This window comes from Leuresthes tenuis, unplaced genomic scaffold, assembly GCF_036924035.1.
Source record: "Leuresthes tenuis unplaced genomic scaffold, fLeuTen1.0.hap1 SCAF_8, whole genome shotgun sequence".
Taxonomy (NCBI): domain Eukaryota; kingdom Metazoa; phylum Chordata; class Actinopteri; order Atheriniformes; family Atherinopsidae; genus Leuresthes; species Leuresthes tenuis.
Window position 1 is genome coordinate 18,261,996 of NW_027325362.1, and position 23,894 is coordinate 18,285,889.

At 43.1% G+C, this 23,894-nt stretch overlaps 1 protein-coding gene across 1 annotated transcript in view; it reads right to left on the minus strand.

The window, feature by feature from the left end:
* Positions 1-23,367, minus strand: part of mcu (mitochondrial calcium uniporter) — a 47,747-nt gene extending 24,380 nt beyond the window's left edge. The window contains exons 1-2 of the mRNA XM_072391212.1: positions 23,181-23,367; positions 1,673-1,786 (exon numbers count right to left, since the gene is read on the minus strand). Coding sequence (XP_072247313.1) covers positions 1,673-1,786; positions 23,181-23,297 — 231 coding nt within the window. The 5' untranslated portion in view covers positions 23,298-23,367. The remainder of the gene's footprint in view (positions 1-1,672; positions 1,787-23,180) is intronic.
* Positions 23,368-23,894: the final 527 nt, after the last annotated feature.

Below are 23,894 nucleotides of genomic sequence, written 5' to 3' on the forward strand. Positions count from 1 at the left end.
GAGGCTCTGTTTATCATCTAAAAGCATCCATGTCAAAGTATCACTCGTTTGCAGGAGAAAACACGTCACAAGACGTGACGCTGGCTTCATATGGCGACACACGCTGCTAATTCATGTCAACAAGACAGAATCATGGCAATTACACCAGCGTAGCGAGGTTGCTTTGAACATTTCTGAATACATTTCAATAGATATTTTTCTGGTAATAGAATTATCAAAAGGCTGCCTCATCAGCCTTCAAAGGCTTCTCCACTACATGGGCCCATTGTTAATCATCAGATTGAGTTATATGCAAACGATCCGTTATTTTCATTGTATTACTATGAATCTACCCCCTGATCAAATCTGGTTGATTCAATCGCAAATGTACAGCACAAAAAAAATGGATGTGAACCCACTCTGGACAAATGAATGAGACGTTTAAATCTGTTTGCTCATTTTCTATGTTACTTATGTTACTTTCGGCAGCAACTTAGAAAAGGAGGAGTCACAGCGCCAAAGCTCCGGGTCTCTCCTGTCGGTCGTGGAATTCATCTTGCCAGAACATTTAGGCCTGAGCCGTGCATATTTTTTCCTCTTACAGATCATGGGTGTACCAGCTCTATTTTAACCACAGTAACATACGCTGAACACATAACATGGATTTGGTTTACGTCCACAGTTTCAGATTACAGCGTTTCTAAGAAGTGTCATCATGTCACTGACTCTCTTCCAGACATCAAACTGAAACTGAAATGACATTTAAATGCAGAAGTGTTGAATCTATGTGGTTGCCCCGACATCAGATCCAAACAGAAGGCTTTAGATTGATGAAGACAGAAAAATCAATAAGCCAGCTGCCAATGGTAAAGACAGCCTGTGCAATAATTTAGATTATTTTAATAGTCAAATTTGATTAAAATTGATTCAATCACATATTTTCAGTATTTCGTTTACCGCACTGTTGCATATTTGCATGCACTGTCGCTCTCTGTTGCTCGTGAGGTGTTTTTTTTACACCTCACGATTTGAACAATATGTTCCGCTTATGAATAAAATGCCATTGGTACGTTTAGTGCCAAAAAAACTTTTTTTGTCCAACCTCACAAACACAGAGCAGAAGTGGACGTGAAGCATTGGAGCAAGAGGAGAAATTAAATAAAGTTTGTTTATTTTAAGCATATCTTTTCTTTCAACCTTTTTTTTTTTTAAAGCTCGGAATTCAAAGTTCACGTCTTTATCATATGTTTATGTATCTTAAGTGATCGCTCACAAACCCCCTAAAATGCATCTAGGCAGAGAATGACCTTAAAGAACTACCCAGTGCTACTAAACTGTTTTGGATAATTGGCAACTTCTCAAGGCAGAATGATGCAGTTTACAATTTCTAGCTGGCCAATGTCCATCCATCCATCCCACAGTGATCTACATATTGGCTTCATAAAGAAAAACTATTTCATAACTGACCTTTTGAAATGACTTGAACAAGAGAAATGGCTGATGAAGGTGTCAGAAAAAGCTGACGGTGCTGATGCCTGCATCGATGAGCCAGAGACATACACAAAACTGACCTCATATCGATGAAATATGGATTTGCTCTTGAGGTCGTAAAATGGCACAGAAATCAATACCGAGCCTATTTTCCTTTTTTTTTTTTTTTTTTAAAGACGTGCACACTCACAAGAACACTAACCTGTGGAGACAGGGCAGTGGTAGGCTGGGTGAACAGTGCGGAGTGGGCTGCCGACCGTAGGCCATGTGCTCTCCTGACGGTCTGACGGGTGAAAGGAGCAGGCAGTACCTCATGCTGGAGGAGAGACACAAACACACAGACATGTCAAGCTGTGGAGCGCCATCTTTCACAAAGACAACATAATCACAAGACAAATGGAAATTAGCAAACCCAAATCCAGTTTTCAAAACAGGCACCATCAGGATCTACAGCACATTACTGCGGGCTAAAAGAAAGGCTGGAAGTAATGACACATGAAAGTGTTTTTTTGGTTTTTTTTGGTTTGGTTTTTTATTCTATTCCTGTCACGGGCTCTGGGTACTTCTTTTTTGTCAGGAAATCAAAGTACGGTGTGCGAGACAAGAAATTTCCTGCATACATTTCAGAAAGGACGCGAGGCAGTCGCTGCTGCGGCAGCTGACACCCGGAGATGAAAGATAGGACCAGCCTGCAGCTGCTTTACCCCAAAAACCAAGATTAGGTGTGATTTAGTTTGAAAATATGCAAATACGTGCGTTGTGTGCTTGTTTAAAAGAAAGAGGTGATATGCTGGCTGCTCCTCACTCTCAAAAGGGCTGTGGGAGGGTTATGTTTAATTTATTTATTTTAAGTAAGGAGTTGCAGAGGCTATTTTGTCAATGACTGTCCGCACACAGACAGAAGTACAAACATGTGTGTGTGTGTGTGAGTGTGTGTGTGTGTGTGGGGGGGGGGGGGTTATACAAGTGTATAACAGAGTCATGGACGACTGGAATGACTAAAATACTTTCACCTTCAAAGTACACACTCGGATGTTCCCTGCCTCCCAGCACTGAGGAAAGATTAGATGGAGATAAAGTGGAACCTAAAGACAACACCTTGACTGTTCACACAACCAGTGAAGCTCATTTATTACTCATTTTCAGCCCATGTACGAGGACTCGTTTTGGTGTCTCGGGAGTACGGGGAGTTCTTCTGAAAGAGTCTTGTCTTGTCACCCAACAGGAGCGTGCTCTGGTGTTTTATTGAAGAAACACTTCTCTCGCTGCGTTTGGCACATTTCAGGGCAGCAACATTTGGGCCAAGGTAGTGCAGGTATCAGCTAATTGCGGCTATAAAAACATAGCGTTCAGTTCAACCAAAATCCCCTCCCACTTGTCTGTTTTCTGTGCAGATATCCGTCCTTCACACATTCTTTCCATCTTCACTGGCAGAACCCCACGTGATTGTGTGGAAGTGTGTGTATGGACATGAAACTGCTGTGAAGCAAATGGCAAATTCTGTTTAATTTAAGGGATTTAATGCTTTGCTCAGCTTGGTCCTTCTGTCCCTTTCTAAACACTGCTACTACTCTTGTTTGCAATGCTGGGCAAGGGGCCAAGTTTTATGTTGCATTTGCAAGGATATAACCTTGCTTATTAAACCTTAAACTTCTTTTTCTAAAGACTCTGGAAGCCTTGGATTCCTAAATCATTTTTACAACGGAACACAAACTGGCTTCTTCCTGCATAAGAGTCATAAGAGGCCTAAGACGGGCCTTCCACTGTACCACCAGGGTTAGAACAGAGTTCCATCCCAGGGCAAACACATTCACACAACACTTTCAGTGACATTTATATTCATAACAGTGTGCAGCCGGTAGATGTATGGCACTGGAATTGTGGCAACCCTCTTATGGTACATCAACTGTGTTCTTTCCACCAGCAGCGTTCCAATCAGTGAGGACATCTACTTTATAACTTTTCCTTCACACTACACAAACAATTACTTTTTATTAAATTACTTTCAACCGCGGTGAACTGCATTTGAAGGCACACTTTATGCCCATTTGAGTTTTTGCTCGAGGTAGGAGTTATACAAGACATCGCAAAGAACAATTTGGTGAATCAAGTCTGTGGTTTATCTTATACCTTTAAAAGAAAAGTATGATGCACACTGACGGGAAGTCTTTACTTCTCGGTATGCAGACCTGCGGAAATTCAGGAGCTGTCAACTCAAAGATGAGCTACCCTGGAGTGGTGCTGCAGTTACCAGCACTGGTGACATCCTTTCTCCTAGTTTCTACAAGTGCAAACAAGCAAAACTAATTCCTGATGGGATGGTCGAGGACACCTATTGAAAAAAATGCTCTCCATTGTTATTAATTGTGTTTGATATAATCTTTTGAGCACAAACTGAGGCAAGCTACCTGGTTCCGAAGGAGGCCAGTTTCAACAACTGACGACCCTGTCAGTTCTCTGAAGCAGTGAGCAAAGAAGTCAAGTGAGATATCATAGTAAGACTTCCAGACCCAAAGTCCTCAACATTAAGATAGGCAATGCACCTTTGTACGGAGACAGCATGTTGCAGCATTAATTACTGAGTCTTCCTCATCTATGACAAGCCAGGCATACAGCATCAACTCTTGGGTGGGGCATCAAGAGCCAAATGACTCCAAGGTGGTCTGAAACTGACAAAAAACTGTCTCCTCTGGTGAGTTGCTGGCAAGAGGAACAGCACCTGTAGAATTTCTGGAGCTGCGATGTGGAATATTAACAGCAGCTTTGTCTCATTTTCAATTTGGCAGCCAAGCGTAGTTATAGCAGTACAGTACCAGAATAATATATTTGGTTAATAAGCTCCAATTTAACTTCAAGAGCAAAAACAGAGCCTAAGGTCTACCAAATCAACTTAACATTACAAACCCCCCCCCCCCCCCCTTTTTTTTTTTTTAGAGTTGACTGTAATTTAATACAGTATGACTGAGCTCAAAGTTTAATTCAAAATGTGTCATTCAAAATGTGAGTTTCGCCCCTCAGTGACAGTAGTTACTGTGACTTCTCTCTGTCACCAGACCTGCAGCACAGAGACAGCGAAGGAGGGTAGGGACTCCGTTTATTTCTGTTTATTAGATTGCCAAAGAGAACAGCTGCTCTCTCTAGATACTAGCTAACAGAAAGAGTCAGATCACACAGAATGCGCACACACTTGACCGTACCACTTTGTCCTCCTGACACAAAAGGTCCCACATGGTTCAATCCGCACTGACAACACCTGTTCTCCTGGATAAAGCACAATAAGCAACAAACAAGTGAGAGTTGAGAGGAAAGCAGCAATAAAGTAAAAACATGCCATTTTGCCAGCAGTAGCGAAATAATATTGCCATGCATGCCCTGCAGACTGTACGTATGGTGATGTGAACGGCTTGAAGAAAAGCCTGGCAATCATCCGAATACAATATCTGACAGTCTCAGTTACAAACGGAGTGATCCAACTGAAAGATACCAGTTTTTCACCATGTGTGAGACATGTGTGACTTTGAAACATGCTTTATTGTCCTCGTCACACTGAGATATTAAGTGGCTGCCACGTATTGATTTACTGATTGACTTATGGCACAGTGTGTTATGTGCTCAGTGCTGTTTAGGGACCCATCTCCATTGACAGCAGACGTTTCAAACCTAAAGTCCTCACGATGCTCAGCTCACAGTCACACAAGCCGTAACCACAGTTACCTGCTTTTCGTGTTGTCAGTCTGCATGTTTATCACCTGAGCGCAACCCGACCTGCAACAGCTTATACTGGAGTGTTTACATGAGTTCTGAGCCAAGGCCAGACTCCTAACATTCTGCCACCTCTACACATTCCCCATGCATGTGCATCGGGTGTGTTCCCGAGCAGCTTTAATTACTGGAAACGACTCATCAGCAATGTCCAGAAGACTCAGATGTCTGGCTAATGGTTAATCTTGGATGTCACGGACGCCAAGTTATGCGAGTCAACTTGTTACGAATAGGAGTCGGTGTCCGGCTAGGTTTTCTGAACCGACTACTTTAGAGTCCATGAGCCTAAATAAATCTTCTGCTTATAGTGAAAAGCAAAGTATTTGGGTACCATTTGTTAAAATTTTTGCTTCTCTGACTAAGAGACATACAGTTAAATTTGACAAAGTTCTTAAACATTTCAGGCAAATTAACTTTTCCAAACTGATATAGTAAAACGTCCTGCTTGTCCTTCTTGATTTAGTCCATAGTGGAAGTCCAGGTGAGTTAAAATAATCATCTTTATGTAGAAGCTATCTTCATTTTTCATCTCCAGCTGTTTAAAGGCAGTTTAATGTTTGCTTAGAGATTTTAATGGTATTTAACTACCCATTCTTCCCTCTGCCAGTGTAAAGTTACCCAAAGTAATCCCTTAGCATCATCATCCCTGTGCTTTTTAGTTGGAAAAGTTCTCATGAAATTTTGACATCTATTTCTCTAACTTCCCTTGATTAATCATGGTCAAAAAGTTATATTTCAGATTCATCAAGACTAGTTTCCAAAATGCATCAAAAGGGTCTGAAAACTTCATAAGCTAAATTTTGAGGTGCACACGCTGAGGAGGTTGTCCTCTAAGGGTGTTTGCACAGAGAGGAACTGTGTATCATCGAGTCTGCAAATAGATGCTGATTGTTGGAGCAAAGCCTGAAATCTTTATAAAGCTTTGAATTTTGCACAATTTGGTCTTCTCTTTCTCTGAGATTTTAGTGAAAGTTAACCCCTGGATTGCCCAAACAACTGGACTGTGGTCCCTTTCCTTTTTAACATAAATGTTGCACAAACCAAAAACTTTTAAACCAAAAGTTTAATTTCTGACTTTATGCCTTTGGATGAACACTCAAACCCAAATGTTTGCATGCCCTGGAATTACCAGCATTATGAACATTGTGTAATCGCAAACACAGCTTTGACAGCTTTGATGGTGGACCCTCCATCACAAGCCTCACACTGAGGTTTAAACATACAGGAGAAGAAGGAGATTTCTCCCTCAGCTTGGCTTCAACAAGCTGGCCTATAATACGAATAATACAACACAAAACCCTGATAGGTGTCAGAACATGGTGTGTGCTTTCACACAGCACATCATATCAGCCCAGTAGACCAGGAAGCCGTTGAAAGACAAGTGCCAGCAAAGTAATGGGAACGCTATTTATTCCCTGTTAAGTGAGTTAACGTGTGCAGCAGATTGGAAATGACGGCATCTTAAAAGCAAAAAGGATGCCACAGATAGATGACGGCCATTTTCATCTTGTACTCATGTGCCCATACAGCTAATTTATACTGTATGTGGAGTACATAAAAAGGATGACAAACTCTGTCGTCTCATTTTTGGACTTTTTTGCAAAATCCTGCAAAACTGACTTCTCGATGACTCTGCCCCAAAGTGACCAACATTTACTGTTCAATCCAAGCGATTTGCATTCTGATCTGACTTTTTCCACTAAGAGACCCTTATCTTCCCGTCTCATATCTTCTTTCTGTCTGGTTCATTCAGCCCCTCTGCATCTCCAGCCATAGTAGGAGAAAGGCAATAAGCCCCAGGGAAGGGCAGGCAATCGCTGGTCGCTGAAAGGAAAGATGAAGAGAACGAGATAGGAAAGGAAAAGGAGATGTAAATGAAATTTCCAACACATTTAGAACATCCAGTACCCCCTACTGCCTGAATATGAGGGGTAAGGAGGGGTGAGGGGCCACTGAGTGACTGCTGGCCAATGAAAGTAGTTTATTTCTGAAGAAAATTGATCGTTTTACTGGGGTTCCCTGGATGCTCCCTGATGATAGGCAGACATGACAGAAGCTCAAGGATGGACAGAAAATAACCTGTCCAGGTAATAAGTGCAATGTGATGGACTCAAGCTAACCACTTCGTAGACAACCACATCCCCCGGTGAACCCGCCCATCAGCCTCCTCTCTCAAGGACATGATAATTATATGTGGACATTCACAGTAGGTGTGTGTGGCTGTGGGAGCTCTGCTGCAGGGCTGGACAGAGAAATTATCAGAGCCACGCTCCAGGGTTCCCACAAACCAATAGACATCACACATTTTCAGTATGTGCATGATGCAAAGATGCGCTACTCCTTTGCCCTTTTTTCATGTGAAATGCAGACTCAAAGGGGGATACAGGCGGGTTGAGCAGAGATGGAGGTTGACAGGTTAGCAGCAGAGATGAATGGATGGGCTGAAAACTGCCTTCATTCATAATGGAATAAGGAAACAAAGTAGCTTCAACTGCATGTTTCTTGGGGACTATAAAAGGACGGTAAAGGAAAAAAAAGAGACTGTGGGGCAGAATACCTAAGATGAGGATGGTTTCTGATCTGTTGCCTCATGCGTTACCCAAATAAAGTTTTTAAACCAGGAAAAGAAACAGCATAACATGGCTGGTGTTGTTGGAGAGCTGGAATGGTCTGAGAGTGCACACTGCTGACTTTATCAGGTATGTGAAGCCCAAAAATGGCAAAAATGTTGCAGGATATGAGTGCTTTTTGTTTTGTTTACATTGTATTGAAAAAAAACAAAAGAGAGAGAGAGAGAGAGAGAGAGCGAGACACACACACACACACACATCCTCCCAAGCCTGGAGATAAAGCTGATGACCAGCATGGAGAGTGAAAGCGTGGGCGTGAGGGGGAGGAAGTGCAGGCACAAGCCAGAGAGAGGTGGTGAGCAAGCATCAGAGAGGAGAGGAGGGACTGTGTAGGAGAAAAAAAAGACTGCGAGTGTGTTTCTCTGCATGTCTGTTGATCCGAGTTTGTGTAATGATTACAAAGCACTCATTCTTAGCATCACTCGGCTCCACAAAAAGTAACAACAACCCACTGGCACATCGTCGCATGAATAGTTGCTGAAAATTACGATACTGGAGCAGAACGGGGAACAATATAAGCATCAGAAATTAAGAACAAATTCAAATTACACAGCCAGATTCTCAACGCTATATGTAGAGTTAAACATGGTTCTACGCTCACCATTTATGCCAAAACCGAGGGGTCTTTCATCTACCTTGCCTGAAAAAAAAACTGCAAACTGGCTTTTTGCACGTGTTGCAACCCTGTTGGCCTCAGGATGGAGAGTAACTGCCCCTGAGAGTTGTAGTATAAGAACACAGATTAAAGTTTTACCACAATCTGAGCCTGGGCTGTAACTCTGGTTGGCTACGTCAATATACTTTTTATAGGCCTGTCATTTGTCTCTGGAGAAACGGAGGCTAACTTAGGACTTAGGACAGCTTCCTCACATGACGAGTTTCGATGTACAAGGTACTTATTCATCCCAGCCTTCTATCAACAGCCGTAAAGCTGCAGAAAGATGACAGCCTAAAATACAACGTTCAACGTTCCCGTTTTATATACCGGGACTATTTATGTGTAAAATGGAGTAGAAGAAACTATTTTCCTCATGAAAGCCCTGAATCATCAAACTGTCTGTAGCCTTTATTTGTTCAATATGCTGTCTTCAAGACAACATGGATGAGGTACCATCTTTCATTATCATGCTGTCTCCCGTAGCAAAAACGCCATTTCTGTAGCAAAACAGTCGAAAGGTATCTATCTGAACACTGCTTTCACATGTTGTTTGTGTGAGTGAAGGACTGTGAGAAAAAAGCATTTGTTTAAACAAAGGAAGATAAAAATGAAAGACATTTCACCATTTTAGACCACCGTTGATTTTAGTGATTTAAGAATACATTTCTAAGTTTACAGGGTGTATTTGAATGCACCATGGACTGGTCGTTTATGAACAAGGTAATGTAGAGTGCAGAGTTAATGAGATGTAGCTTCTTCAATGAGAATTAGCACTTTTCAAAGCAAGGTAGATTCTTCTGACTTCTGACTGAACCGTGTTCCTTAATAGTTTAATCTGTGTTCACATGTAAAATGACTCTGTTGTCGAAATACCACACGCAAAGACTTATGTCGCAAGACTTGATATGAACACAAGCTTAGGACACAGCTATGAGCCAAGCGGCAACAAAGAGAAAGACAGGAAATATGAATCTTTATTCATTTTTCCTCGGAACCTGCAGTGGGAAAGGAAAATTCTAATTATTTTGGACAACAAAAAAAAAAAAAAAAAGAAAAGACAAGAGTCTAAATTAAATTGTGAGTAAAAAGACGCATACACTTCAAATTCAATTACACAGACTGAATCACAGGGTTACGTTTATTTCAGAGAGCTAATTTAATACCGGGAGGTTAAGCGTACTGAGTGCAGTTTACATTTTTTCTGCGTGGAGAAATTTTGTTCTGTATATCAGCAGATATATGGACAAGTCTTTTCTTTTTTTTGGTTATATATCGGTAGCAGAGAGCGTGAGATGGATAACCTTCAATCCTCTGTTGAAAAGAGGACATTTTCATGGTGCCAAGTGTTACCCAGGCAACAGCAGCACAGGGACTTTGAATAGCTCTGGGAACACGTGTATCTACTTCTCCTCTCACCTAAATAAAACAGCCCATTCGTCACATACATGCAAACTTCGTGGCCTTTACTTTTGGCAAGAGGAAGTTCTCCCATATTCCAAAATCCAGGTGTAACATACCTGGATTTACCAGACAGCTCAACATGATGCAACTTGAAACGCTGCCATAGGCTGAAAGAAGCCCCGAACATTACACATCAAAAACTGGAGAGACTCCTAACCTTCCTTTCCACTCTCACAGTCACCCTTCATTGGTTTTCCTTTACATCCAGTTAATGTCCAGGCTGGGAATCCCTTCATGATCCTGCCAGGCAGGTTAAGGCTCTAACAGCGCGGGTTAAGAGATCTGCTGGAGGTGCTTCACTGATCCAGTCAGATGCAAGACTCGGCTCCTCTGCCTCCTCACTGCTTAGATATTTCCCTTTGAAAAATAAACAGCCAGATTGATTTCAGGCAGCAATCTGGCTGAATGACAACCATTTGAACTATATTTGCAGTGGCTGTGTGGAGGAATAACTTGTTTAACATATGGCTGGCATGCAAATCATTGTCTTCTAATAATTGTCTATTACACTACAGAAGGCAAACAATTAACATGATCACTGGAGAATGTATGTGCTGAGTTTCTCCATATTCTCATGGTAATTTTTATGTTATTTTTACTTTATTTTCACTCCAATGGGGGGAAAAAACCCCTGAAGGCCCCACCCACAATTAGTTCAACACCCCCGGGATGACAGTCACACTCTGTAACCCACAACAGCAAACAAGGAAACAGCTGAAGGAAAAGCATTCACATACTGTCATTTGATATAGCTGCCACATGCTGGACATGTGGCCACTCCAAAATAACTCGAGAGCAACATTATGCAGCACACAGCATGTCTTCTTCGGACCGCTTGTGGGTCGAGAGATGCCAGTGCGGCTCAAAAGCCTCCCACGCGTGCTCTTTAACATCTTATCTATGAAAATAAGATTTAAATCCTTGTTTGTGCGTCTATCCAGATGAGATGTTTTGCATGCGTGTGGGGAAGGAACACTGTTGCATTTGTTTAGCATACCATCTGTGTGTGTGAGACTCTCAAATAAGCAGAGTGGTGTGCTCTTAAACACACAGTTCTCTGCGGGAGGCTATGTAGTTTGCCAAGTTAAAAGGGGATCCTGCGAACTGGGGTCGACGCCAGTGCCCTAAACAAGCTGAAAGGAGCAAACGTGTTTTAGTTTTGCCTACATCGTGAGCTATAACAACGCTGTCCTAACAACCACGAAATGCACAATAAACACATACTTCTGCGTGTGTACTCGTAAAGCCCAAGCCCAATGTGGACCGTCTCCATGGAAATGCCTTCTCCAACAAAGTCTCCTCTCCACCATCTCCTCACACCTATTTATAGAATGGCGGACCACTTGCGAGCTGGCAAAAGATGACTTACAGTACGATGAGAATTCGACGTGTCTAGTATTTCAATCTTTCTGTGCTGCCTTGTCTTTTTCCGTCACAGTTTCCCTGCGAGTCAAAAGCTTCAAACAAACAGCTGACTCACAATCCCCACTCTCACATAAGAAAGCAGGATGAGACGTTTCAGGCCGATGAAGGGCCAGCCAAGAATATACATGTATTGAAAACAGTGTGTGCGGACAGCGGGGTCATCAGTGACCTTCTCTGACTGAAAGTCGCCGGACTTTGCGGTCGGTTGCTTTTGGAGGCCCTCCGTGTGTGGAATGAAGATGAGAGAGCAGCTTCCCCATCAGTCTTCATCAAAGCAAGTGCTAAAAGGGTATACAGTACACAGGCTGTAAAATGAGCTAGATTTTTTCCCGCTGCGCCCACGGGTCGGTCATACAACAAAGACTGACCGGCTGCAGCGCACCTGCAGCACTGTCTAAGCTGATCAAATGAGCAGCAGCCAGACCTGCGCGTCTGCAAACACGCCCCAAGGAAAAGTCCTCCCCCAGTCCAGCTAATTAGCATTAGCCTACCTACACAGATGTCCTGCTTCCCGACACCAAAGAGCACCTGCATTGGAAATAACAGCCACTACATGCAGTGTCCTAGCAAAACCAAAGGTGTCCATCGGCTTTCACTAACAAACACACCAACTCTCAATGACCACCACAAGGGCAGCAAGACTAATCCCTTTTATCCAAACAACACAGTCTCTACTGCTCCCATTGCTGGCATCGAGTATCTTCTTTCTTGGCCTCATGCTACTGTGAGTCAATCCTTGCATGCTTTTTTTTTATTTCAAACCAACAAGCAAAAGTATTAAAATGATATTATCGGTCATTAATGTCAGTCCTCATCAACAATGGATTACAGGAGTTGAGCTATTTCCATAAGCAATTTAGCTGAAGCGGTCTGCCTCCCAGAGGTGCCTTTGAGCAGAGAAAAGATTGTATCTCCTAGTCCTGAGCTGGGTGTCCTCACCGACCTTTTCACACAGGCCCACAGAACGCTACACCATAAAGCAGGGCAGTGTTTTGGAAGAGACCACGTTGAACTAGATAAAAAAAAAAAAGAGTCGGGTCAAATAAGAATACACAAACAACTATGAGACCATGTTAATTAGCAGAGATATTTTTGGTTGCTGTTGGAGGGCAGGGTGGCTTTATATAACTTTATATCTGAAGAGTTTTTATCCTGGAAGTTTTTTTTTTTTTAAACTGACTAATGATAATCTCAATATATACGATTATTGAATTAATATATTTATTTTATACAGTCCCATGGTAAAAATTACATCAAACGCTTGACAGTATAGATAATTTGCCTCCCTGATGTATGAAAATGTTTTAAATAGTCCCATTTTTAAAGCTTCTAATAGGATTATGTGGTCAAATCCTTCCATTCATATAAAGAATATATAATACCTCTGACATAACTGGTTGGTTTTGGATGGGATTCCAAAGTGCCACGACAGCAAAAGAGAAGTTTTAACCTTCACAGCCACCTTACCTCCACATTAAACCCCTTCCAAGCCCTTTGCATGCACAAACAAGCTCAGCTCATTTCTCTGGATTGGGCGTGTTTATTCCAACGTGTCTACAGTCATTGATCCATTTGTGTTGATATAAGAGTTCATTGGATGAGACAGGGATCAAAGCTTGCACCCCGGATTCATTAATACAAGCTATTAAACTGTCAAATCAGAGACTTTTGCCTTCTACGGGATAACTTTCAGAATCAAGCCTGGCAGTGAGGGGGGAAAAAAAGAATCTAAAATTGTCTGCGTGTATAAAAATCGTAAAAAAAAAACAAAAAAAAACCACTGGCTTGTCTCTCAGCTCCAGCTAATCATTACAAATAATACAAAGGGACTTGCGGGCTCAGAGTTCATTGTTTGACGGAGGTGTTTATCTCCATGTGTTTGTTTTCTCCATGGTGAATACCCTGTGTGTCTACCATGGCACCGCAGCAATCTGGCCAATTACAGCGCAAACAGCCCGCCCGCCAAGCTGAACGGAGAGTTTTGCCTTCTTGGGGATCAAGTGACTCAGTAGATGAGCTCAGAGTCTGATCAATCACAGTTAAAGCTCACTTCTCGACTTCTAGTTGTGTAATGAGGCTCTCACAAGCAACCTTCTCAAAATACAGACAGCTCGTTTGAGGCAGAGAGCAGGCTGACGTTTGTGAAAGCATAGAGAGACTATATATATATATATATATATATATATATATAGTAAGGTTTTGAGTCAGCAGAACTGGCCTTGGAAGATCAAGGAGAAGAAGCATGACAAGATGAGGATTTATTCCCCAAACAGGAAAACAGTATTGGAATGAAACTGACCAGGATCAAATCATAAACCTCATTTACAAGCTCAGAAGAAGTGAATTTAGAGATGTGCTCCTAACAGCTTTATGTTTGAAATACCCACAAATCAGGGATAAATGATAAAATGCTGTTGCTAAGCAAATAAAATATATTTTCAGAAACTGCAATCATTTTTGTTTAGACCAATATACTTTCTTTTTTTTTTTCGATCAGGAGAAGTGGTGCTGTTCAATTACCTCGCTAAAAAAACCCCAGCAGGTGTACACATCTCTGTACGCCTCTTAGATTTGTTCTTGGCACAAACAGTGAAATAGGAGTATATGGGTGTACGTTTACACAGCCTCGTTCTGAAGTCTGGAGCTTATGAGCACAGACCATCCAGGCTGAAAGGAAGCAAAGCGTGCCCATGCTCCAAAGAAACAACAAACAGCAGCATGCTTGGCAACGAGTCTCGATAAGCTGCCACGGAGAGCCGATTCCTTGTGTTCACGTACTCCCACTCACCACAACGACATCATCACAACGGTGATGTCACGGCTCTCCATCCATCCTGTTAAACCGTGACTGCAAAAGCTCTTATTTACCTCGTAAGTCAACAAGAGCATGTCTCACAGATCACCTCAAAAACGCATGCAGATTTGCCTGCAGCAGGCCTGCAGCAGCCTGACCTGCCCTCAGAGATCAGCTGGCTTCATAGGAGGAGACACCGGCCCGCGCTCTCAAGTCACCGGGACAAAAACAGTGTAACGAACTTGAAAATGTCAAGCGCTCTTGCCATTAACCCAGCCAATCGATCCAGTTAGAAGAGAAGGACTACTTATAAGCTTGTGTGTGAGTTTGTGTGTTGATGGGAGGGTGTTGGGAGGAGGGGGGGGCGTTGAAGCGATCAGAGCGCTGTTAGACCTGTTTAAGTTCATAGGGATTCCCACTTTCAGAGGAAATCGTTCAGTAATTTGCACACTTTATCTGCCTTTCAAGGACTGTCTCCAGACTCTGCAAGACATGTTGAACTCTATTTGGGCTAAACTATAACCTAATGGAGCAGCACTGTGAGGTGAATGCATTACCTATTCCTCCAAGAAAGCTTCTGAGAGACATAAATCATTTACTGAGCAATTAGTTGAATCACTCGTCGGGCACTGGTAATGTGCTGCTTCGCCATCACACATGACAGATGCCATTTACATGCATGCGCCTAAAAACACACATTTTCCAGAGTGGTGAAATGCAAATATTCTGACACTCACAGCATTTTCACCAATGCAGCTTTTCTGAGGAAGGTGAAGAACAGTCCCATGAGTAAAGTTCCAGGTGTTGGTGGAAGATTCTGTCGTTTCATTCCTGCTGGCAGATGGAAGGCTCTGCAACGAGTAGCAGCCAGTGTCTCTTCAATTAAAGGGCTGGATCGACGCTGAGGGAATCCTCACGTCAGAATCCCCAAATTCTACTGTACAATCTCCATCAAATTATTCCATTAGCAAAATAGGAGTCATTCATGCATAATAATGTTTCCAATTCCAATTAGGAGCTGCTGCACTGTTGACAGTACTGTTTCATCTCTCCTGCTGCCTGTCTTTGGGTGACGATTCTCCTCCTGCTGCCCTGCCATGCATGATAGGACTGTTTTCTGCCTTTAATTGAAAAATTGGAATTTCTGGATTTGCATGTGTCGACATGCCACATTGTTCTCTTTTCAATAAAGCAAGGAAACACATTGAAGGCAAGAGGGAGCATGGCAGGCATACTGGGTAGAAAGGGTTCAGGAGAGTGCATTTCTACAGTAAGAAGGAACTGATGCAAGAAGCTGTTCACACAATAGCCAAAAGAAAAGCATATCCAGGGTTACTTTTCAGAGTGTGTCTATCTACAGCTCAGAAATGTCGATATTCTAAGGCTCACGGCAAATAAGGGGAAGAAGGGGTCTAACCACAAGGTGTGAGCAGATGGGTATGAACCAGATTAAAGCTTTCACACTTAGACATGAGCCGTCACACAAATAATGGTTTCATTTTTTTTTCTGCTCATTTCATTTTTAAAAGCACACTTTTCTAAAGCTACTCACAGTTTTATCATATGTACACAATTTATGAACAAGGGCACTCTAAAGGAACTGAACATTTCGACACATCTTACATGTACGTTTACATTTTGGTTAAAAAATGCACCCTATATTGAAAACGTATGGCTATCGGAAACGTCAGCATGGGCAATATGAGAATAGCAAAAAGATTACTTGGACTGCCTTCAATGGCCTTTTTCAGGGCAGAAGTTTTAACTTGAAACAATAGGACAAGCACAGGCACATTAATGAGGGCGACCTTCCACAGACCACATGAAGCGCTGCTTTTGAGCACATTCTAGAACTAACTGGCACGCAGAGGTACAAAAGTGGAACGCAGCCCTCGTTATCAACCACACCATAACACCAAATACTGAAGTATTTCTTTTATGTATCACAAGCCTTGCTGCCATCACGATAGTCAGCATTGCTATTGCATATGTCATGTTTCCCTAAATCATGCAGCTCCAAATCAAACCGCGACAGAGGAAGTAGAGTCTCAGTCAAGTGGAACCCTTTAATACCTGCTCTACTGTTGCTCAGTGACTTTACTGCATACTATCCAAAATTTGTGGAAGTAGACCTGCCTGCGCCTTTTCTATCGCTTGATCAAGGTATGCAATTCTAACAGAATGTGTGCGTTGTGTCATCGTTTTTTTTTTTTTTTTTAAAAAGTGTTACCCTGTTAATTGTGAAAAAACACTTACTCTAATCTTTATTACCCCGAGAAAATGAAAAAACAATTCTGTTAACTTTTGCTGGGGGTATTAAAGAGAAACAACACAGGAAATGTGATGAGTGGAAGCTATTCTGGCGTCTCTACTAAGTGATTCTCCTCAGCTTAAACAAGCAAATATGTCACTGTGGCAGGCCCAAATTACTGAGGCGATGATGATTTTTTTTCAATCTTACTCCGATGCTTGTATCATTTCACATGAACCTGAAACAACAAGGATACAAACAATCAATACTTCCTGAAGGAGAGGCTTTCAGGGCAAAGTTTTAATGACCTGTTAGGGAAGCAAAGTTCTATCAAAGCTACCAAATGATGAAAAAGCACAAGATCCAAGTGTAATATCACATTCTGAAATCATGACATGTTGCAATGAGGCCTGTAAATGACATATTTCTGATCATTTACATGCCAAAGATGACTTTTTATGTAAAACAACTTCTCTTTTTTCCTTCCCTTTGGTGTCTACAACAGTCAAATCAATCACTCAACTGCCCCAAAACTGAAGCACATCTGTGCCTGTGACCAAAAAATGAGAGGCGAACACCTCAATCAGGAAATGTTTTCAAATAGCTGTCACATATTCTTTGAACGATTTGGGTACAGCTGACCTTCATACAAGTCAAATCTGCCAAGGATAGTTTACACTGCTCATCTGGGCCCAGTGTTCTCACACATTTGTCATAATGATGAGCTCAATCTCATAACTAACGGCCCGGAAGGCAGGGCAGCAGATGACCTTCAGGTTCCAGCAGCCGCCTCACCTGCCCTCCTGGTAGAGACTGCCGCTGGTCCTGCTGTTGAGAGGGGGGGTAACCAAGCATGGCTCCCATCCGTCATCGCATTACACACATTGGCCTAGTTAAATGTCCTTTTCAGACTTGACTGGAGACATGCTGGGCCGCACAGAAACATGGGAAACTACTAATTAGTCTATGCCAAAGGCAGGGGGTTCACCAGTCATTTACCCTACAACGCCAGGGGTGAAAATTCCTTCCAAAGTACTAATGAGGATTTTGTCCATCATTATTGTCTCGTCCATTACAACGCTACAGCAATGGCAGGACAGAAGCATGTGGCTTGTCATTTGGAGCACTGGAATACTAACTGTACTGTACTGTACTGTACTGTACTGTACTGTACTGTAGAGGCACGGTGCAGCCGCAGCCACACTTGCTAGGACCAGGATCATTCTTTTGACTGCAGGGCAAACAGCTGGTATGAGAAAGGTTACCATGCTGAGCAGGTGCTGCAATGTGATGGACTAAGACAGAGCAGGGAAATTGGAAGTCGAAAGCACGGAGGAAACAGTACACACGCAAGCATATGTTCGGGGGATCTAGCAGAGACTCAGAGGGAGAGGGAAAAAGGAGGTGTTTCTCTCAGTGCTGAGGAATTGGCCAAAAGTACCTCATTTGCAGAAAGCATGGGGTAACATAATAATAAAACTAATGTGTTTTTACAGGGAATGTGTAAAAATACCCGCACCAGACGCCGTTTAATGAGTTGCAGTAGAAGCATGACATGCGTAATTATAAGTTGAACAGCAAAAAACCCCACTTGTTCAATAACCCTTGAAATACCACTGCAACAATGTTGTCTCTCTGGAGCCTTAAGCCTGGGGTGTTATTTCAACGTGAACCCTGTTAACACCACACTAAGAGCCCATTTTAGACTTCTGCCCAACCTCTTCACAAAACTGACAACCTCAATGTAATGAGTACTGCGAGGAAATTAAAAAAAAAAATAATAATGATAATGATGGCGCAGCTGAAGAAAAGGCCCACTCTCAGTTACAGCACAGTCCAGTCAGCCGTGCTGCTCCTAACACGCATGCAGACGTTCCAAATTACTCTGGCTACCGCTTGCCAGCAAAAATTGCCACCCAAGCGGACAGGAGTCCTGTCTGGAGTGCAGCCACCGAAGCCGGCGTCATTTCATCACTGTGCCGAGATAACGACACGCACGTGATAGTTCAGCCGATGGTGGGACAATTCATGGCATTTTCACTATGAAGTTGCTCACAAAGAGATGAAGAGATGAAAAAATGAGTTGCACAAGTACTAATAAGACATAACAACTGTTTTTCCTTTTTCTTTATTCAAAAATATATGTTCATACTAGCATGTTTTACCAGTTACTATCTCACTAGTTATCTACATTCCAGACAAGTTAGAAAAACTGGCTGTACATGAACTTCTCCAGAAGTGCTTTAGGGAACATGACTCAATAAGTTTCAATAAATGTCTAATTTGGACAAAATATCTTTGCGTTTTAGTGGGTGGTAGAAATGAAGAAATCAGCAAACAAACTGCATCTATGTGCCTGAGGTGGATCCGTCTCATTTCAAAGTGTGTAAAACATCCAGTAGTCCACAGTTCACAATGTAGAAGTGTTGTAAATAATAATAATTCTGATGCAGCTACATTTTTGGGTGTTATTTTACAATCATCAGGACTGATCACTGACACATCAGGACCTTATCTGGACTACTAATGGCACTTGTGGCTCAGTTACAGCACAGGCTAGTGTTGTGAGGGAGAGACATGGCCCAAAGGCCCAAAAGAAATTCAGATTTGAGCCATGTCTAATGGATATGTGACAGAGTCGAGACACTCAGACTCACCCTGATAGTCGTTTTAAGGTATCTGTGTCACTCAGATGGACAGACATGCAGTTCCACAAAAAGATAACAACGCATTTGCTCTTGAGATGCATTGATTGAAAGCTGACGATAAAACGTTATTCAAATTCTAACAAATTCTTTGTTATCTACGTTTATATTGTATGGCAGTATGTGAGACTGGTAACATGAGGCGAATCCTGTGGAATCAGAAGCAAAACCTGACTAAACCAAGTAGCTTTGATGTGTAAACTGTCTCTCTTTTAAACGGAAGTCACAGCAATATGAACTCACAATACTGAAAGTTTTGTTTTTTGGGGGGTTTTTTCTTAGCAGGAGAACACGGTTCATTCGGTGGAGGAGAATGTGGAAGTTTGGCAGACTTTGAAACGGATCAGTTGCAATAACACTTAACGGTAGAGCCTGGAGAAACTGCACTCAGGTAACAATGTCATTCCACTGCTATATCACTGTCAAATAACTAGTAGTTTGTTTGCTGTTGTATTAAGATCGAAAACCAGTTGGCCAGTGAAAATTACATTAAAGTAAAGGTAGCATACAGTGACTAACAAGGAAATTATCTATATCAGCATCTGATTTTCCTGGGTGAGAGGTTCTTGGGATCCCCCCCCCTCCTAACATCCTCTTTGACATGACAATCATTAAACTTTTTTCTCAGGCAGTAAACAGCTGTTAATTTGATAATCATTACTGACACTACACTAAATATTGTATTAAATGAGCTCCTAGTCTACTTCCCTTTACCTTTTACACTGATGCCGGAAACTAAACTGCCTTATCTCGGAAACGGTATCTAATAAGAGCAACAAATACACAGGGAATATAACAAATTCTACGTTTTACTGGGTACTGAGGCCCCCGAGGGGTGCAAATGCAGCCATCCTGAGCGGGACGCTGGCCAAACTAAGATAAGTCGCCTCTGTAGAAGAGCGAACTGTCATGCCTGCCTGGCACTACAAGATTGGTCATCCCTTCTCCACTTTCCTCCTAATTGCTCTGCAACTCACTATCTAAGACTAACTTGAACACTGAGGAATGAGCAGTCTGTCGTGGGTTGAACTCCTCAGTTTCTCTACACTTTTGTGAGGTAGGATTAAAGTCCAGCATCAGCTGGTGCCATCTTTTTTTTTTCCAAAGGGTATGGATTTAGCCAAATGTAACCACAAATCATTTGGCTTTTTAAAGCCAATCATCTCCATAATTCGTGTGCACCGGGACAGTTGATTGCATCTTATTTTGTCATACGTCTTCAAGCCCCAACAGTTTAATCACGCAGGCTCCCCTTGACCCAGGCCAGCTGATATTCGATACTAAAGTGTTGGCTTGTAATGATCAGTGGCAAGAACGCAACATGCTATATGGCCTGAGTGGAATATCCATCCAGCAAATCAATCACTTTGTAACTACCAGCCTCTGGCTGAAACTGACCCTAATCAATTTATCTGCAAGTAATCGCAGATCAGCTTTCTCGCCCACTAAAGAAATCTCTTCATGCACATTAAGATTTCACATATGTACAGCTAAATAACACCTAAGCTGACCAAAGATTCCTCTCTCACAGGGGAACCAGACATGATATAGGACGTGAGAGGCCATTATCATCATCACGAACAGCTAATGTCAAACACTCTAAATCATTAATTAGCTAAACGGACACACAATATGACACGCTAAAATGCATACATACAACCCCACAGCTGCACACGAACAGTATGACATTATAAATGGAGTGGGAAACCACTTTGTCCGTACAGGGCGGAGAGCATTAATAAAACTGCCTGTGTGGACCAGCTTATCAATCATTTGACTATCTCATCACCTTTAGCACAGCCACAAGCTTAAAGTCACTCTCTTATCACACTAATCCAGATAACTTGAACACTGAGCCCGTGAAGGCAGCAGGAATACATTCATTTACTCCCACACTGATTGGATTAAAAGCCAGGAGTGGGCCCCTACCCGTGACCATAACAGTAGCTGTTACCAGCCACCAGATGCTCAACTTATTGAACAGGTCAGCATACAGGGAAGGGGGAAAGGGATCTCTTTCCTTCCCACTCTTCCCATAAAACCATAGATTTTGATTTATGCATCCAAAAATACTGACTCAATTAGCTCATTCTGCAGATGACCCCCGCGGTTATTTATAATCCTTTTCGAAGGACTGTTTACTCACAGTGACTCAACTCCCCCGGTGCGTGTCAAGACAGCGGTATTTTATATGACAGCTGACTCAATAGTAATCTAGTGCAGGTTAAATGTGAGTCTCTGGAGTCTGCTCTCAGCCCCTGGAGAGTTGACACATCATGGGAGCACAGCGTTAAAGGAGCAGCGTTCAGTCATCAGCTTGCTAATTAAAATCAAGTTCTACACAATTTGGGTATTTCGAGAAATGAGTTTGCCTCACAGAGAGCACATGCTTTATGGAGACTGCATGGATCCCACTGCAGCCTTATGAGACATGAGAGCGGAAACAGAAATTCCACACTGCAGTGAAGGACTCATAAATGAATACAGAGGCTCGGCTGTCACGCGGTGACAGCTCTGCGTTGGGAGCTGCAACAGCAACACTTCGATGTACAAAGGTATGATGTGACAGACAGACAAAACTGCAACCTGAGAAGGCTGACGTAAAAGGAAGCATTTCAAGACACAACACAACAGAGCCAAAAACTCCTCCTCGCTTCAGGTTTAAATAGGACAAAAATATTCAGTGTCAGCAAACTTAAACTTGCTCGTTTTAGGAGTTCACGCAGTGGCTGACGCTAACAGGGTCTTATCCTGACAGCTGCTTAAAGCCTCGTTTAATTTCATATGGGCCAAGGAAAATGTGGCTTTAGAAGTGAGTGAGAAAGGAAAAAATTTGAAAGAGAGAAAAAAAAAAACAATGGTCAAGACAAATAGTGATTGCAACAAAAAAAAGGAAAAAACAAGACAGTACTCTGAGTCAGTGTAAAGGGGCAGTTCTGTGCTGGGCTGCAATGACTTCCTCATTCTGTTGTGCTCTGGGTTTCACCTCCCACCCCAGGCTGCTGGAGAAGGCTGAGGGAAACCAGAGAGGAGAACAAGCAGCGCAACCGCGACCGTTCTCACTTAGCTTCCCTTTATGGGCAGCTTTTTACACAGCAGCCAAGTGCAGAACCTGCATCAGCAGGAAATGCAGGAAAACCCTGGATCTCCCAGCTGAGTGGGGAAACACCCAGGGAGGGGAGAAACGGCAGGCTGGCTTTGAGAGTCTGACATCATCAAAGTGCGGGCCTCCGTGTTTGCGTGATGTCTCATATGTGTGCACACATAAAGAGTGAGTGTAACTCTGCCCCCCACCCGCCCGATCACACACAGATGTGTGCTTTTTCCTGTCGAGCTCCGGACAGACGTTCATTATTCTGAGTTTCTGCTGCACTGCCACACAGCCGCTGCAGCTCCCACACCATGTCAAAGCACGGAGACTGTCAGCCGAACCCCCAACAGTCTGAAGCCAAGAGATACTCCCACTGAGCATCCGTTGCAAGACACGCAAATACCCTTTTCCGTCCGTAAACAAAACCGACCCCACATCGCACTGCAGATACTCTGAAATGATCCAAAACCTTAGACGGGATATCATTCCAGCTCACACACGGCGACAAGAATAGCGCTGGCTGCCCCTGCGAAGTTGAAGGACGCGGGAGAAAAATGGGTAACGGGGGTTTATGCGAAAGCAGAGTGTCTGAGAGCCTAGTTACAGTAAACGGCGGGGCAGCGCCACTGGGGTGTAGATGGGCTTCAGCGAGCGCTCCAAAAAAACTGCATTGGCTCCATCAAAGCCCCGCGTCCCACCGTGGATTCATGTAACCCCACAACAGCGGGCTGGGGTACGTAACGTGGCTCATACCGAGCCTCACCTTTTCGCGATTCCCACAAGAAATATGAGCGGAAAAGAATCTTGCTGCTAATTAGCTATACTTCCTTAGCAAAAAAGCCAGCCGCCACAGCTGCACCTCCCCGGTCCAGCCAGCCTGACCGGGTCCTACCTACACCTCTCCTCTGGGCGCTCACACGTCCTGGGACTTACCGGCGTTATGTGCTGCTGGTGTCGCTGTGAAGACACAACAAGTGCGGGGAGGCTTCCGGCCACCGCTCCGCTGCTCCGGGACAACAGGAGTACTGATCTGCACACTTTCGCAGCCATCTCTGTAGTGAAACCTCGCCGGGAAGGAGACTGCTGCGGGCGGACCGAGACGCACCGAAGGGAAGAGGGAGGGGTGGTGGGCGGGTTGCAGGGCTGGACTATGGCTTCACACACATGCCCAGTGTTGCACCAGTGTGCAGAGGTAGAACGCTCCTGAGCGGACTTATCCGAAACAAGCATGTACACAGACTCTATTTCACTTGATTGGCCCACATGCTGCACCCACATTAGGTTCCCTGCTATAGTCACCAAAGAGCGATTATAGATGTATCTCAGTTGTGTGTAATGCCCTCTGTCAATACGATAAAACATTCAGACTGATATAGTGGGGGGAAAAAAACTACTGGTGTCCAATGTGGCGAACTGAGCAGATACATTTGAGTTGTGTGCAGGTGGGAGTCAACTGGTGATCGATATGTCGACGTTCACTCAACTTCTAACTGCACAGTAAGTACAGGGGAATAAAAAGTGCCCCTGGCTCAGCATTGAGTCACATTTTTAAAAAAACTTTTAAACGAGTTTTGACCAGAGTTGTTTCGGCCATACAATTCACAAAGGGGAAACACACAGAGACCGACAGCGCCATGCAAAAATCCT